This window comes from Clarias gariepinus, chromosome 5 (genome assembly GCF_024256425.1).
Source record: "Clarias gariepinus isolate MV-2021 ecotype Netherlands chromosome 5, CGAR_prim_01v2, whole genome shotgun sequence".
Classification (NCBI taxonomy): domain Eukaryota; kingdom Metazoa; phylum Chordata; class Actinopteri; order Siluriformes; family Clariidae; genus Clarias; species Clarias gariepinus.
In genome coordinates, this window is record NC_071104.1 from 3,316,315 (window position 1) to 3,334,680 (window position 18,366).

The 18,366-nt window shown below is 40.5% G+C and overlaps 1 protein-coding gene across 1 annotated transcript; it reads left to right on the plus strand.

The window, feature by feature from the left end:
- The first annotated feature begins 11,974 nt into the window (after positions 1–11,974).
- Positions 11,975–12,764, plus strand: LOC128523983 (E3 ubiquitin-protein ligase TRIM35-like). The gene is made up of 4 exons (XM_053496240.1): positions 11,975–12,094; positions 12,186–12,416; positions 12,543–12,565; positions 12,650–12,764. Exons 1-4 carry the CDS (start codon positions 11,975–11,977, stop codon positions 12,762–12,764), a joined length of 489 nt encoding a protein of 162 aa, XP_053352215.1.
- Positions 12,765–18,366: the final 5,602 nt, after the last annotated feature.

Sequence of the window (18,366 nt, forward strand, 5' to 3'; positions counted from 1 at the left end):
CTCCTTTATCCCGTCTCTCTTCGCTCTCTCAATTTATCACAGAAATTTGTGTAAAAAAAAAGTGTCTCTACTAGGGCTGCACGATACATCATTTCAGCATCGTCATCACGATGTACGCATGCGCGGTAGTCACATCGCGGCAGTCACGATGCCGGGCAAAATAAAAAAAAAATGTGTGTCTGATTTAAAAATGTACTTTCTATATTTCTGAACTTTCTATTCACGGATCTATATTTGTCTAATATAAAGTAATGAACTCATATTTAAGGGTTCTTTAAAAACTACAAAGCACACGTTGCTTCACTTACTTCATGCATGCAGTCTGATGCTGGAAGATTTGGTCGCAAAAAGAAACACAACGTCAGTCATATGGAAGTATTTTGGATACAAAAAGGATGATGCTGACCAAAAACATGTGCTTTGTCGGGAGTGCCTGGCAGTTGTTGCCACAACTCGCGGAAACACTACGAATTTGTTTGACCATTTAAGTCACTTTGAGGGTTTTCAGTGCAAGCGGCAACATAATCACCTGTCAGTGTTCAAGTCTCAAGCCTGCAATCGTGGATAGACTGGTGTTCTTAGCTAAAAACCTCTAAGCTTCAATGAGTAAGTTAATGCATACAGAATCACCAAATTGGTGTATTTAAATAGTTATATTTACTTTATGCAACAGCTCTGAGAAGGAAACCAAATTTTTTTATAGAGATGTTGAAAACACTTGTTTTACTTTGGCTAAACAAAATATGCAAAACTTAAAAAAAAAAAAAGATTCTTCTGAGATTATTTTATATTATTGTAAGATAATTATTGTTAACAACACTTGTTATTGCCATTACAACAAGTTTAGCTTATTACAATTTATTTGTTACCACTCGGGTTAGAATATCTTGTAGTGAATATACAAAATATATTCAAAAAAAAAAGTTGTTGAATAAAATAGTAAATTGCTTATTTTGGGACTCATGTTAATTAGTTAATGTGATATTAAAGTGTCCTCTTTTCATTCACAAAATGAGTTCCCATTTATCAGGGTAAAAGCAACATTCATTATTAATTTCATAACATATTAGAGCCTTGATTTGCTTGAATTGACAGTGAATAATAAGGACACAGTCTTTATTACAACCCAAAATAAGCTTAAAAAAGGATTTTATTTCAGGGTTTTGATTATACTTTTAAATTTCTTTTATTATTTGAAAATGCTTACAAAATTACCCCAATTATTCTTAAATTATTATTTTATTTTTAAGCAGTTCAAAACACCCAATGAACATAAATAAATTTGTACACATCACAATATATATCGCAGGAAAAAAGATATATCGCAATGTAAGTTTTTCCCAATATCGTGCAGCCCTAGTCTCTACCTCCATTCGCCATCCAGTTCTGTGTGTCCTGACTTTATCAAACAAGAGTGACTGCTGGAACAGGGAGACATCTTCTATCAGGTTCATGACTTTATATTTTAGTGCATAAATATAGTGGTAAGCTGTGTAAGATCAAAGAAGGTGAAGAGGGAAAGATAGGAAACAGAGGTTAAATCAGGGGTCGGCAATTAAGTTTGGCCTCGGGCCAGATTTTTTCCAAGCCATTACATGGCGGGCCACAACCAAAACATTGGCTACTTTATTGAATTAATAGGGGAGGATGAATGGTAGGCGCTCGTAAAATGACAGAACCGAGATCCGAGATAAACTGACACATCTGAGATGAGATCATCGTGCTAATTACGATCCGGCTAGGTTGGTTCTTCGAGCACACCTGTTGTTGATGATTAGTATAGCTGGATTGAGTTGTCTACTCACTGATCACAAGCCCTGCTATTGGTTGACGAAATGGAAAAAGAGCGGCTCCATTTTTTTTGTAACACGTGTTATGCGCAGAAATGCCCCCTGCCATGGATTGCCCCCCCCCCCCCCACATAATCGCTATTAAATATTATATTAGAACATAAATTTAGAGATTAATGCTTTACAAATTACATGAGACAATAAAATAAAATAAGCAATATGAAAATAAATATGTTGTATATGAAAAAATAGAAATATTAATATTTTTGAAATACATGTATACTTTTATATTGTTTGTTATAAAATTAGTTTCCGTTATATAATTTATCATTATAAAATATTTATTTTTATTATATATAATTATTTATTTGCATATTCATGACAAACCCCTGAAAAATAAATGTGCAAGATGCAAGGATATATGCAAGATCCTTTTCTTTTCCCACGTGAGTCAGTCCGCGTCAGTTGTGCTCTTTAACCAATCAGATGTGACCTCACCATTTCAACCAATCATAACCCACCAGGAGCGCAGGCTAAATCCTGTTTACATGAAATAAACCTGCTTCCGAGCAGGTTCAAGCTTATGGATATGTTGCTATGACAGCAAATGCGAGAAACGCATCGAAGAACTAAACAATCCAAGATCAGGACAAATTCACAACAATCAAATCCAGCTAACTGAGTTAGAGACAGACGAAGAACGGACCCCTGGGGTCCGTTCTTCGTACGTCGCTTGACACATCCGAGATGAACGGACACATCTAAGATGAGATCATCGTGCTAATTACAATCTGGCTAAGTTGGTTCTTCGAGCTCACCTGTTGTTGATGATTAGTATAGCTGGACTGAGTTGTCTAGGTTTATTGCGCGCTCGTGCGTTGGTTTAAAAGGCGATATGCATCGACAGTAGAAACACCTGATCACAAGCCCTTTGATTGGTTGACGAAATGGAAAAAGAGCGGCTCAACTTTTTTTTTGTAACACGTGTTATATGCTGAAATGCCCCTCTGCCATGGATTGCCCCCCCTACATAATCGCTAGCAAATATTATATTAGAACATAAATTCATAGGTTAATGGTTTACAAATTACAAATTACATGAGACAATAAAATAAAATAAGCAATATGAAAATAAATATGTCGTATATGAAAAAATAAAAATATTATATATACTTTTATATTGTTTATTTTATAATAAAATTAGTTTTCGTCCAATTCATCATTATAAAAGATTAATTTTTAACATATATAAATATTTATTAGCATATTTTTATGACAAACCTCTGAAAAATAAATGTTACAAAAAAAACATTATACAAGAATTTGTATTAATGGTCTCGACGGCTGTCTCATGCCTAGGGTTTATTATAATAGTAATATCATATTTGATAATACTAAACCTATGAATTTATGTTCATATATAATATTTGATAGCGATTGTGTGTGTGTGTGTGTGTGTGTGTGTGAGTGGGGGGGAGTCCATGGCAGGGGGCATATACTTTTCTTTTTCCACGTGAGTCAGTCATGCTCTTTAACCAATCAGATGTGACCTCGCCATTTCAACCAATCATAACCCACCAGGAGCGCAGGCTAAATCCTGTTTACATGAAATAAACCTGCTCCCGAGCAGGTTCAAGCTTACGGATATGTTGCTATGACAACAAATGCTAGAAGCGCTTCGAAGAACGAAACAATCCAAGATCAGGACAAATCCACAACAATCAAATCCAGCTAACTGAGTTAGCGACGTACGAAGAACGGACCCCTGGGTGCTCGCAAAGCACAACAAGACGTCATTTGTTTTTGCATGTTGAGCGTTCGCTCTGCACCTCGCTGATGCGCTTATTCACCCTCGTATCCAGATATAACAAATAAGAATTTAGATCGATTGAAATATTTCTGTTCTGAAAAATGAGGTTTCCAAACAAATAGCTTTTTTGTGACTGTCAGTCCGATTAAAAAAAAAATATCATTTATTTATTTTCATTCTCTAGTTTAAACAATCTCACGGGCCAGATGTTTTTGCTTGCGGGCCACATGTGGCCCGGGGGCCGCTAATTGCCGACCTATGGGTTAAATATTATGCCCAGATGTGCTTGATTTTTACTGTTATGTGTAACTGAAATGTGGAGGTGCAAGGAGTGCAGTGTATATTTTTCGAGTAGATATGATCTACTTAAACATTTAGGACTACAGAACCACCATAGGCAACGTTACTCAGGCCCACATCTAAACTGTCCAACCGGTATTGTGACAACCAGAATTTCTCAAGAATCATCTGACTGTGTAGAGGAAAATACTCTTAACCCAGATGGGTCTGCAGTGGAATCAAACAGTGCATCTCCAAGTAATGATGCTGATATAAGCAAGACCCTGCCTGACATAGTTGAGCAGAATTTTGCCGCAGCTTTACTGAAACTTGAACATTTTGCACATGTGCCAGGCACAAAAATTGATTGGTTTCTAAAGGAACTGCACTATTTGTTATGCTCAGCCACATTTCTTCTCTCTGTAAACATTATTGAAGATGTGTTACAGAAACATGATTCCACACCTGAAAAGTCAGTGATAAAAGAAGTGGCCTCATCCGTCTCTGAGTCTCACCCCTTGCTAAAAGCTATAGAGAAGGGTGGCTGTTTGAGCACAACATATCTCTGAAACAAGTTTTACAGAGCAAACTTTAATGTCATTGAGCCAACTGAGCACACACTCGATGAAAGGCAAAAGAAGAGCTTTCAGTATGTGTCTATACTGAAGAGCTTGCAACAGCTGTTCATTAGGAAAGATGTTGTGGATAAAGTTGTTGAAAACCACAGAACACGTCAGATAACTGGAGAACAGAAAACTTATAAATCATTTCAGGATGGCTCACACTTCAAGGGAAATAATTTTCTTTCCCGTGGTGAATTGAGAATCTTGCTAAGTTTGCACATAGATGATTTCGAGGTCTGCAATCCTTTGGGATCTTCCCGCAGGAAACATAAGCTCTGTGAAATCTACGGGACTCTGAGTAATTTGCCTCCAGGCTCACATTCAGCACTTTCTTTGATTTACCTCGCAGTCTTGTGCAAATGTTATTATGTGAAGAAGGATGGTAATGACTGTGTCTTGCATCCTCTTCTTCAAGACGTAAAAACCCTTGAGCAGAATGGAATTTTTGTTCCGTTGCTTGGTAAATGTGTCAAAGGAACTATTCAAGTTGTTGCAGCAGATAAACTCAGTGCCCACAGTATAGCAGGTTTTAATGAAAGCTTTACTGCTGGAAACATCTGCAGATTTTGCACAGCAAAACGATCAGAGATCCAAATGAGGGGCGTGAGATCAGGTTCATTTGATCTAAGGACTAAAGAACTACATGATTCTCCTGTAAATTCAGCACAGCAGAACATTTCAAGCAGTTTTGGGGTTAAAAGACAGTGTGTAATCACTAAAAACCTTGCCCACTTTAGTGTTTAGACAGGATATCCCCCAGATATCATGCATGACATGTTTGAGGGCATTGGGGCTTGCACATTGTTTGTCACTGCTGATATCAAAGAAATATTTCAGTCTAGAGCTTTTATATAAATCTATCCTTAGTTTTCCCTACAGGTGGTCAGATAAAACTAACAGGCCTCACATGATCCCGCACACATTCTCAAAAACAATTGGGGGGAACACTCATGAGAATTGGGCATTGATAAGATTTCTCCCATTTATGATCGGGCATCTGGTGCCGGAAGATGAAATGGCATGGTGAATTCTAATGGTTTTAAAAGACATTGCAGAGCTGTTTGTTGCTCCAACACACACAGAAGACTCCATTGCTTATCTTGAGTGCAAAATGTCAGAGCACCGCAAAATATACCAAGAACTCTTTCCTAACGTGCAGCTTCTATCCAAACGTCATTCGACACTCACTGCTTCAAAAATGTGCCCCTCTCGCTAACCATCAAGCATCAGCTCATGATTTCATATCACATGAGAGCATCTAGTTTTGAAAAGCTTGCTCTTGAGGTGACACATGTCTCAACAGTTCCTGCTGATATTTTAAAAAAAGAAATAGTTAAGAATATTGAGCAGAAATTTCCTGGTACAAGACAGGTACACATAACTACATCTGTGTCAACCAAAGGTGTACGTTTTAAAAAGGCCATGATTTTTAAAATTCAGGGTAGGTTGTTTTATAGTTAAGAGACTTTGTGCGTGGTATAGTGAGCATCACAGAACCTTTGAGCTCACAGGATGTCCAACTAATGACATAGATCTGATAGGGCTGCAATTTATGGATGGTGGCTCCCCACCCCCTCAACCTTACTCCACTCCAGCCACATCATGGTCTAATAATGAGGAGCAACTTTCATCTGGTAGCTCGTATGATACCGACATTTTGTCTACTCCTGAGTCCACCCCTTCACGGTCCTCTGGAAGGCCTGTTGTTTTTCTTGTGCCCTGTTTCCCATAAGATTGTGAGCTGCAGCTGGACAAAGCCAATGCTGCATTCAAAAAAGTGGAACAAACAATTACTGAGCGATTGTTCAGACAATGAGTTTGAAGAGGTTGCTGAAGCCCTTGTCACATCCCATCCATGTTTGAAAGAGCCAGGCTCTGCCACTGGATATGGTGGCTGGAAGGTGAGCTTAAAATACAAATACTTGCCAACTACAGACGAAAGCTCAAGCGGCTTGGATGCCCAGAAGTTGAACTGAATTCCCACACAAATAAACCTGCAGACAGATGCAGTCCTGCTTATGGTGTGAAGAAGCCGAGAAAGGCTGAAGTGAACTACTGCTCCACCTACTCATCTGGTGAATCTGCAGAGACGTTTGAAAAGGTAAGAGAGATCCTTCTTTTAGAAGTAAGGAAAAGGAACAATGAGAACACAGTCGCAGCACTGATGGAGAAGACATTTGCACACAGAAGGCAAGAAGTTATTTGTGATGCACCCCTGATTGCTGATTTGAAAAGCAGAGGCCGGCTCTCTTCTGTTTCCATGAGGTAGGTGAATAAATGCACAGCACTTATTTACTTTGATTGGAATATGTCTTTATTTAATATGTACAGTATTATTCACATCAGTCAAATAAAATATGAGAGGACATTGAAGTGAGCTGATTCAAGATTTGGTAAATGATAACATTTAAACAGTTAAACATTTAAACTAGTTAATCATTTTACTGCTGTGATATTAAAACTTACTTTTGTGTACCTTTTTTTCCGATTGAAGCTGACTGCTGAATTTAGGAGGATCACAACAGTCAATTTGCTGTCCAAGTTCTTCTCTGAGCTGGATGCTCAGTCTTCAAACCTGATAAGGTGTTCGGCAAAAAAGGCGGCGTTCAAGGAAGAAAGATTAAGAGCATTATGATTCCCATAACCCAGGTATGATGATTAGGTACGAGGTAACGTAAGAGGGAGAGAGAGAAATAAGACTAGATTGAGAGAGCATAAGGTACTTTCTCTAAGAAGGATCTGATAAAATAATGCAACGTTGGGCAGATTTTTACTTAAATTACAATGTTACCTGGAACCACATAAATGTGTTTATTTGACATTTTTCTGTGATTACATTTTATTTTGCGTGTACTGTGCTGTTTAACCCACATTGTTGAAGGTTCATTTAGTTGAAATTTGAAAGTTAGTTAGCACAGATGAAGTTCATGAATCATAAAATTTGTCAATAAAGATTGTTACATTCGAAAAAGTGTTTTCAGTGTTGCATTATGTTTGTGACATCTGCTCTACCTGTTCATTATCATGTATTATATTTGTGTTGACTTTGTCTGGCCTACATACTCAGACCAACGCCATGGAAGTCAGGAGAAAGTGCATCATCAAAGCCTTGTGTGTGTACCTGAATGAAGAGCCTGAGAACCTGGTAAAAGAATACATGGTATGTAATTTTAGTTTTTACTCTAGAGTCATTATTTTGACTGTAAACAAACCAGTTATGTACTTAGAAAAAGAAAATGCTTAATTATAGATTCTTTTACTAGGTAAATTAAATAAATGATAGCAGTAGTGTGTATATATAAGTTAAAATGGGAGTGATATAATGTATGTCTGTATTTATTTTGTGAAAAACACAGATGGTGAAAGCGGTGAAGCTGCAAAGATGGAGACAACGTTTGGAATCTTTGTCATTCGCAAAGAAGGTGCAGAGCCAGGTGATTAGCCAGAAGATATAGGTATCATTTTGGAGGGTGTACACGTTCTGGATGAGTTGGAAAATGTACCACTTGCTGTGGTCATGTTGTTCGCACTTGTATACGCTTTGAACCTCAGCTACCCTCCAGAGCTGAGATACACATTTGAGGCTTTGCAGAAAATAATCATGGAGCTTGATGGAAACAGACTTTCATAAAAAAAAAAAAATCAAGCACTGAAAACTCTACTTGCACGCTAGTCATCATCAATAGTGACCAGGCTCTAGGTGTTGCTAAATGTCAAAGACTTGTAACATATAAGGATGCGCACTGCTGTATTTTTAGTTTCATTTCTTTTTGTCAGTCAATTGCCAGGACCATATTCTGCACCTAACTTTGTAACCATTTGAAATTTATATTTTGGTAATCAGAAATCTAAAAATCTAAATTTAGACAAGTAATATTGCTTAATTGTTTAAAATGGTTTATACTTCAAATCTGTTAATGTATGTAGGAATGTATGTTTTTTGCTACCAAGTCAGAATCCAGTCTTTAAAAATGAAGAATTGTTCATATTTTTTTACCAAAATGTCTGCCTGAGTGTATATATATATATATATAATACTTTAGATTTGTTTTAATTAATGCATTTTATGTTTTAATGTTAAATATGAGTACAATGTTAACTAAGGGCAGGTTCAAACAGTGGGCTGCAATTTTCTAACTCTGCAGATGCAATTTTTGCTTGTCTGTCTGTTAAAATTCTAACAGATTGTGCATTATGTTGTATGACTGTTTTTTTTTTAAGTTTTAGGTTTTCTCTTTGTTGTGTATTCAAAGAAACTTTTTTTTCAAGCAGTTGCTAAGTCAGTTTTCTGGTTCAATTTTTCAAGTTCAGTTTGCATTGTGTTTTTCTTGTCCTAATCTTACATCAAATGGTGGGTAAACTACAGTAGATAAACATATGTTTAAATTCCTGACTATAAAAACACTGTCAAAAACTTGTTTTCTTATGATTAAAAAGGTCATCAATTAAATTAAACTCTTTCTAGCTAAATTAAATCATTTGATTTGGGTGGTAATTCTTTCCATAATTTTATTACGTTCATCTAATAAGGTAGTTTCTTACAGGAGAGAAGTCAGAGATCTTTATCAGCATCTGCAGAAACAGTCTGTAATGGTTAACCCCTAGAGGGCGCCAAAGCGCCTGGGTTTGTTCTTTTTTATGTTGTAGTTTTGTTTAGTTTGGACTTCGTTTCCCAGATTGCACCTCGGTCAGGTGACATAAGGATTCACCTGAACCGAGGTAAGCTAATTAAGTTTATTATAAATAGCCTGACTGGAGCACAGTCAGGCGTCTAGCTTTTGTTCGAATTATATGATTTATGTCGGTGTTTATTTATGTGTTTTGTGTTAATAAAAACCTTTCTTGAAACGCCAGCTCGCCTCCTGCAAATATGCCACGACCACACACACACCGACTAAGAAACCGTAACAGAAAGCTAGAATGTAAAAGTGGCATAGCGGAGGTCGCTCCCCTAGATGTTTTTTTGGGGGGCGCTATTACCATCTCGTCTGAGCTGGCGGAATGGATACAGGACAGCGAGGAGCAAGGAGAGAGGGAGCTGTTGCAGAGCTGGGAGGGCTGCAAGCTCGCCGAACCGGCGGACTGGCTGGGAGACAGCGAGGAGCAGCGAGAGACAGAGGCGCGGCAAAGCTGGGAAGGCTGCAGGCTCGCCATACGGCGGACACCATTCAGAGGTGACGCGGCGAGAGGAAACAGGTTCCCATGCTCTGACGGGGAGTTTCAGGCCGAGGCGGTCTGGCAGGACAGTGGCGAAGGAGAAACGGGAGATGTCTACAGGTTTTTGGCGCAGCAAAACAGGGAGCGCATCGGTGACCTGCAGGAGCAGGTGATGCAGCTCCAAAAGCTGCTCGTCCTGGTTCAGGAGAGCCAGGCTGTAGTCCCGGAGGCACGTCGCTCCAGCTCCTCAGCCTGGCTGCGAGGACGGCACGCTTCTTCCCCCGCCTCCCGGCTTTGAGGACGTCGCTCCAGCTCCTCAGCCGCCGACGGACGCAGCGAACGACGCTCCGGCTCCTCAGCTGGGCTTTAAGAACGGCACGCTGCTTCCTCCGCCTCCCGGCTTTGAGGACGTCGCTCCAGCTCCTCCGCCGCCGCCCAGCTCAGCGAGCGTCGCTCCAGCTCCTCAGCCTGGCTGCGAGGACGGCACGCTTCTTCCTCCGCCTCCCGGCTTTGAGGACGTCGCTCCAGCTCCGCCGCCCAGCTCAGAGCACGTCGCTTCAGCTCCGCCGCCGCCGCCCAGCTCAGAGCACGTCGCTTCAGCTCCGCCGCCGCCGCCCAGCTCAGAGCACGTCGCTTCAGCTCCGCCGCCGCCGCCCAGCTCAGAGCACGTCGCTTCAGCTCCGCCGCCGCCGCCCAGCTCAGAGCACGTCGCTTCAGTTTCGCCGCCGCCGCCCAGCTCAGAGCACGTCGCTTCAGCTCCGCCGCCCAGCTCAGAGCACGTCGCTTCAGCTCCGCCGCCGCCGCCGCCCAGCTCAGAGCACGTCGCTTCAGCTCCGCCGCCGCCGCCGCCCAGCTCAGAGCACGTCGCTTCAGCTCCGCCGCCGCCGCCGCCCAGCTCAGAGCACGTCGCTTCAGCTCCGCCGCCGCCGCCGCCCAGCTCAGAGCACGTCGCTTCAGCTCCGCCGCCGCCGCCGCCCAGCTCAGAGCACGTCGCTTCAGCTCCGCCGCCGCCGCCCAGCTCAGAGCACGTCGCTTCAGCTCCGCCGCCGCCGCCCAGCTCAGAGCACGTCGCTTCAGCTCCGCCGCCGCCGCCCAGCTCAGAGCACGTCGCTTCAGCTCCGCCGCCGCCGCCCAGCTCAGCGAGCGTCGCTCCAGCTCGTCAGCCCAGCTCAGCGCACGCTGCTACGCCGCCGCCGCCCAGCTCAGCACGCGTCGCTCCGCCGCCCAGCTCAGCGCGCGTCGCTCCGCCGCCGCCGCCCATCTCAGCACGCGTCGCTCCAGCTCCTCAGCCACCGCCGAGTGTCGCTCCAGCTCCTCAGCCTCGAATGGGGGCTTGGACTACGCAGCCTTTCCGGCCCTGCTCGCGAGAGGGGATCGACCGCCTCAATGTTGGGGGTCCAGACTGGGACCGCTGGGGAGGGTGTCCCGGTCCTCCGGTAACGCTCCAGAGGAGCGTTTTTTAGGGGGGGGTACTGTAATGGTTAACCCCTAGAGGGCGCCAAAGCGCCTGGGTTTGTTCTTTTTTATGTTGTAGTTTTGTTTAGTTTGGACTTCGTTTCCCAGATTGCACCTCGGTCAGGTGACATAAGGATTCACCTGAACCGAGGTAAGCTAATTAAGTTTATTATAAATAGCCTGACTGGAGCACAAGTCAGGCGTCTAGCTTTTGTTCGAATTATATGATTTATGTCGGTGTTTATTTATGTGTTTTGTGTTAATAAAAACCTTTCTTGAAACGCCAGCTCGCCTCCTGCAAATATGCCACGACCACACACCCACCGACTAAGAAACCGTAACACAGTCTACAGTCTGCACAGTGAGAAATTCAAACTCTTCTGTCTGGACGATCAACAGCCGGTGTGTGTGGTGTGTCAGACTTCAGTAAAACACAACAACCATGAATTCCGCCCCGTTGACGAGGCAGTAACAGACTGTGAGGTAAATATTATATTCCTGCGAGGTTATGGATCATATGACAAATAAATAAGGAATAACCTTTATTCTCCCTAAATTATCTACAGTGTCAAAGTAAAGAATAAGGTGTAATAATTAAATGACATAATTACTTTTTACTAATATTTTATTATATTATTATAAGTGTCTAACAGTAGAAACAACTAACATCATATACGTCTAAACATTTTATAAATTCTATCTGAAGTTTAAAAGGCCATCAGAGTGTTTATGAAAGAGAACAGAAATACACAGTATTACAGTTACATTACTTTTAAACTCACATTAATACTGTAGAGTTAAATCCTGTCAGTGATCTGAGTTAATGATGTGTAAAATAAGAGCTGAAACACAGAGTCTCCATGCAGTGTGTTGATTTGTTTCAGGAGAAGCTCAAAACTGCACTGAAGCCCCTACAGGAGAAACTGAAGATCTTTAATGACTGTAAACTGAACTGGAGTCAGACTGCAGAACATATAAAGGTTAGAATCAATAACATGGTTTTAATATTGTAATTATATTTTTTATCACATATAATCAGTTATATTTCATTTCATTTCCTCTTCACTGCAGATTCAGGCCCGACACACAGAGCGTCAGATTAAGGAGGAGTTTGAGAAGCTTCACCAGTTTCTACGAGATGAAGAGGCAGCCAGGATCATTGCACTGAGAGAGGAAGAGGAGCAGAAGAGTCAGATGATGAAGGAGAAGAATGAGAAGCTGAGCAGAGAAATATCATCTCTTTCAGACACAATCAGAGCCACAGAAGAGGAGATGAGAGCTGAAGACGTCTCATTATTACAAGTGATGATCATTTAGTCAGTATTTATACTGTGAGAGTCAAACTTCTTTCCATCATCAGAAACGTCACATTTCAGTGGTGTAAAAATGTAAATCATATCCACTGATGTTTGCTTTGTTGTGTTACAGAACTACAAGGCCACAGTAAAAAGGTGAGTGATGTGCTTCCTGTCTCTCTCGTTCTGTGTTTCTGAATCCAAACCCACAGCAACACTGACTCCTGAATGTTCTTCCAGAGCCCAGAGCACACTGTGGTATCCAGAGGAGCTTTCAGGAGCACTGATCCATGTGGCCAAACATCTGGACAACCTGAAGTTCAGAGTCTGGGAGAAGATGCAGCACACTGTCTAATACAGTAAGCCTTAGTTTTATCTTTGTGTTTGTTGTTGTTGATGATGATGTTCTTGGTGATGATGATGATCTGTTCACTCTTTATTTTGACTGTAATTTAACAGAACTTTTATTTTGAAAGACTTTGATTGCTGACAGACTGTTCAATAATTGAGATGCATCAGTTACAGCTAAAAAATATTGTTTAAATTTGTAACTAAAACACATCAAAAGGGCACAAGACATGATGTTAAGTTATATACGTTATTAAGTTTATTTCTTTGTTAATATTTAGGCAAATTTTAGTCAATATTATCATAACATAATGTTTAAGTTAGCTTAGCTAGTCGTGTGTGTGTGTGTGTGTGTGTGGTAGTAGTTAATAACACTTATGTGGTGTTTATAAATAAATAAATTAGTGCCATGCTAACATAATGCCTAAGTTAGCAAAGCCCTACTAAAACAAACAAATTGTTTGTGTGTGTGTGTGTGTGTGTGTGTGTGTGTGTGTGTGTGTGTGTGTGTGTGTGTGTGTTTTAGCACCTGTAACTCTGGACCCCAACACTGCTCATCCTGATGAATATTTGTGTATCCTGGGCTCTGAGGGCTTTAACTCAGGGACTCACTGCTGGGATGTTGAAGTTGGAGACTGTACATGTTGGTTTGTTGGTGTGATGACAGAATCTGTTTAAAGAAAGGGAGGTGTATTCGACAGAAGTGGAATCTGGTGTGTGTGGTATTATGATGGTAAATATTACACACGTTCTACACCACACACACACACACACACACACACACACACACACACACACACACACACACACACACACACACAGACACTCTCCTCTCAGTATTATAGAAACTCCAGAGGATCAGATACCTCATTTCCACTACATTGGTGCTCGGCCGGTGCTGGACTGGGAACCACCGAGAACCGGCCCGCATTTACACTAGACAGGAGCTCAGCGGGAGCTGCCTGATAATATGTCACAGGCCACGCCCACTAAACAGAAACTACCATGGCCGATGTCAGTTTACTGGTTATTCTCCAAACTAGTATAAAAATGTATTTCAGTATTCAAAAGCAGTTTATTCGACGTGTTATAACCCCTGAAAGTCTTTCTTCAGTTTTTTTTAAGCTTATACACTATTTGGTCGGTTGTTCGTGTGAAGGCTGCAACTAATAGTTCTTCTCTTATTTCCTCATACACTTTGTTTTTTTTCTTAAAGCACTTTATAATTTCTGCTGAATCTCGGCAAATGTCCAAAATGCTGAAAAAATGCTTTTGTTTCGTCCACGCTCCACATTAACAGACTTTGGGTCTCCGCCATTTTTTTTAACGCTCCCTATAACTCCGCCCACCACTCGTGACGTCATGGGTTCTCGCAACTAGACCAGCAGAGTTTAGGGGCCGGTTCTGTGCTTATTTTAGGGAACTGGCACCAATTGTTTTCTGTGGAAAAGCGCGGCACTGGTTCCAAAATTGGGAACCGGCACGGGAACCAGAGCAGTGGAAAAGGGGTAAGAGTGAAGCTGGACTGGGACGAAGGAAAACTGTCATTGTCTGACCCTCTCACTAACACACACATATACACTATAACACACACATTTACTGACAAATTACTGCCATTCCTAAGTGTTTGTAGTAAAATATCTCCTGTAAAGCTCCTCCCACTTCAGTGCTCTGTAAGAGTCAATCAGATCAGTTAGAGTTCATTAATGAAATACTGCAGATTCATAGTCTTTATAAACGTTTTCTTTAAAAAAAAAAAAACACTGAGTAGTTCATTGTGAAAAGGGTTTCAAGTTTCAAAATAAATTTAAATGAAAAGGATTTTGAGGTAAAATAATGACCTACTTCGTTGAAATAAAGAGATGTCATGATTACGGCGTGTGTGTGGACGTGGCATATTTTGCAGAGGCAAGATGTAGTTTCAAAAGCTCATCTTTATTTAAAGTAAAACACAAAAACAAAAACAAAAGCTCCTTTCCTAGAGCACTAATGAACTAGTGAATGTAACTTTTTCATTAACAAAACACCCGTCACGAAAACCATAACTAGAGATAATGCAACAAAAGCTAGCTGAGCTTCAGTCAGGCTATTTATAATAAACTAAATTACCTGCCTCAATTCAGGTGAGTGCTTCCCTCACCTGATCGAGGTGCAGTCTGGGACTTGAAGTTTTCCTCCTAAAAAAACAAAAAACAAATGAAACACAACAAAAACCAGCCTCTAGGGGCTAACCCTTACAAGAGATATTAAATTAAAAAAACTGTGATATTAGGTTCAAATAACTACAGAGCACTTTTCCTTTCAATGTTTAGTTCAGTGCTTCAAAATTAAATAAACCACAGGATGAAGTCTGTTTTGATGTACAATTTAAAACTCACTCACTCATCATCTATACCGCTTTATCCTGTATTCAGGGTTGCGTGGGCGGAGCCTATTCCAGGACACTTAGGGCACGAGGCGGGGTACACCTGAACAGGGTGCCAATCCATCTCAGGGCACACAAACACACACTCATTCACTCACTACGGGCAATTTGGGAACGTCAATTAGCCTAACCTGCATATCTTTGGACTGTGGGAGGAAACCGGAGAACCCGGAGGAAACCCACCAAGAACAATTCAATTCAATTTTATTGATATAGCGCTTTTAGCAATGGTCATTGTCTCAAAGCAGCTTCACAAAAATGAAAGAAATTCATAAAAAAATTATAATAAAAAAAAAATGTATATATATATATAATAAAATAATAGAATAAAATAATAATAATAATAATAATAATAAATTGTGTATGTGTGAGAAAAATGTGTCTAGATAATAATGAGATGAATGAATGAAATTTCTCTGATGAGCAAGCCAAGGGTGACGGCGACAGTGGCAAGGAAAAACTCCCTGAGATGGCAATAGGAAGAAACCTTGAGAGGAACCAGACTCAACAGGGAACCCATCCACATTTGGGTGATAACAGATAGAGATGATATAACACCATGTGTGTTATGCAGCTGAAAGTACAGTACAATATAACAGAAATTATTTAAATTAACATGAAGACCAGTTCAACATAGGGATGAGTCAGTAGGTGCAGAGGGCAGATGGGATCTGGATCACTGGGAGCACCGGAGCAGGATGTGTAGCTCCAACCATAATAAGGCAGAATTCAGCTGGAGCTGGTCCTTCTCTGGATGCCTCAGGATCCTCGCAGGGTTGGCCCTTGTCTACTGAAGCTGGTACAATCTCCAGATGCCTCAGGATGGGTAGAAAAATACAGAACAGATGGAGATTTAGCGTAGTTGCCATTCAGGATAGATGTACTGAAGTATGAAGTTATGGGATGAGTTGCGCGTATGCCAGATTAAAGAGATGTGTCTTGAGTCTACTTTTAAACTGGGAAACTGTGTCTGAGCCCCGAAAACTGTCTGGAAGGCTATTCCAAAGTTTTGGAGCTAAATGTAAAATGAAATATGAAAAAGCCCCCCCTTTACCCCTTTTTGTAGATTTTAAAATTCTGGGAATTACTAGAAGTCCAGAGTTTTGTGATCTTAAGGAGCGTGGTGGATTATAGAGTATCAGAAGACTGGTTAGGTATGTGGGAGCTAAACCATTTAAGTAATACTATTTTGTAATTAATTCTAAACTGAACAGGTAGCCAGTGCAGGGATGATAATATTGGTGTTATATGATAAAATTTTCTGGATCTAATGAGAACCCTGGCGGCTGCATTTTGGACTAACTGAAGCTTGTTTATTGAGGATGCAGGACAACCACCTAGTAATGCATTACAATAGTCCAGTCTGGAGGTCATGAATGCATGAACTAGCTTTTCTGCATCAGATACGGATAAGATGCTCCTAAGTTTGGCGATATTTCTAAGATGGAAAAAGGCTGGTTTTGTGATATTGGAAATATGATTTTCAAAGGACAAGTAACTGTCTAATATTACGCCCAGGTCTTTTACTGTTGGGCTAGTAGTAACAGTACATCCTTCTAAACGCAGGCTGAATTGTGAAAGCTGTTGTGTGCTGGTTTTTGGGCCGATGAGTAATATCTCTGTCTTGTCTGAGTTTAGTAAAAGAAAGTTATTGGTCATCCAATCTTTTATGTCCTGGACACAGTCGGTTAATCTAGACAACTTAGGTATTTCGTCTGGTTTTGTTGAGATATATAATTGGGTATCATCAGCATAACAATGGAAACTAATCCCATGTCTTCTAATGATGTTACCCAAGGGAAGCATGTATATTGAGAACAGTAGAGGTCCTAAAACTGACCCTTGTGGGACGCCATATTTTACTGGCATTACACCAGACAGTTCTCCATTTAGATCTACAAAATGGTATCGTTCAGACAGGTATAATCTAAACCATTTTAATGCCTGTCCCTGAATACCTATGTGATTTTGTAAACGATCTATGAAAAATATTATGATCTACAGTGTCGAAAGCAGCACTAAGATCAAGCAAGACTAGTATTGAGATGCAGCCTGGGAATCGAACACGGACCCTAGAGGTGCAAGGCGACAGTGCTAACCACTACACCACTGTGCTGCCCAATTTATATTCTTAAATAGATAATTTAATTTTTATATTTTCTGTTAAAAAAAAATTATATTTAATTTTGATTGATTAATAATAAACAGACATTAAATGTCTTTACTGTATTTGTACTTGTATGTGAAACTGTGCAGTGCAGGAGATTTCAATCTGTAAGTTTCCCTCCACCAGCATTTTTTTTTTTTTTTAGATCAGAAGGATTTATATGTTAATCCTACATTGGGTGATCATGTGATGTGATGATTTAATACAAGAAAAAGTATATAAATAGAATGGAATCAGTTTGCTCATAATGTTAATTAAAATGTTTATTTTTCATAATTGGACACTTAAAACATACAGAAAATATACAAGGGGTGTTCAAGTCAAACTGGGACTGTTTTATCTCAGGTATGAGAGTAAAAACTCCCTTTATTTCTCAATATAATCTCCTCATTCACTAATGCACTTTTCCCAGATTTTCACTAGTGCTTGGATACCATCAAGGTAGAAAGATTTCTCCATATGCCAGGACTGCCTGCTTCATGTCTCAGACACTGGCCCCCCAGGAACTCCTTTAATGGTCCAAACGTCAGGACTGTACAGGAAATGTGGCAGTAACTCCCAAAACAGTTCCTGTAATGTGCAAGTGGTGTTTGTGAATGATATTCTGTATAGTTCCTGCAGACAAATGCATGTCTTCCACGAGTTGGCTGCAAGTTTTCCTTTGCTTATCAGGGATCAGTGTTCTTCTTGCTGACAGTTCACAGGAACAACTGATCCACCTCAACTGGGATCATCATTCATTGATGTACGGACCTCTTTAAAACGTTTGCACCATTGCACTGCATAAGTGACTTAAATGTAAGTGATAATACTGATAATTTAATGTGTCCACTTGTCCTCTGCAGAACAAGTGGACACACATTTGAGAATAGATTTTGAGTTAATAGATCACATGACCTGGAAGGTATTGAAGTAAAATGCAGAATTATTAAATATTAATTATTAATAAATATGAAAAGTAATAATATTGGAAAAAAGGTTGTGCCCTCTGCAGGACAGGTGGACACACATTTTAGA

Coding starts and splice junctions, on each gene's coding strand:
- LOC128523983 (XM_053496240.1), top strand. CDS start 11,975: ATGCAGTGTGTTGATTTGTTTCAGGAGAAGCTCAAAACTGCACTGAAG. Junction 12,417..12,542: donor AAGACGTCTCATTATTACAA/GTGATGATCATT, acceptor GTTGTGTTACAG/AACTACAAGGCCACAGTAAA. Junction 12,566..12,649: donor TACAAGGCCACAGTAAAAAG/GTGAGTGATGTG, acceptor ATGTTCTTCCAG/AGCCCAGAGCACACTGTGGT.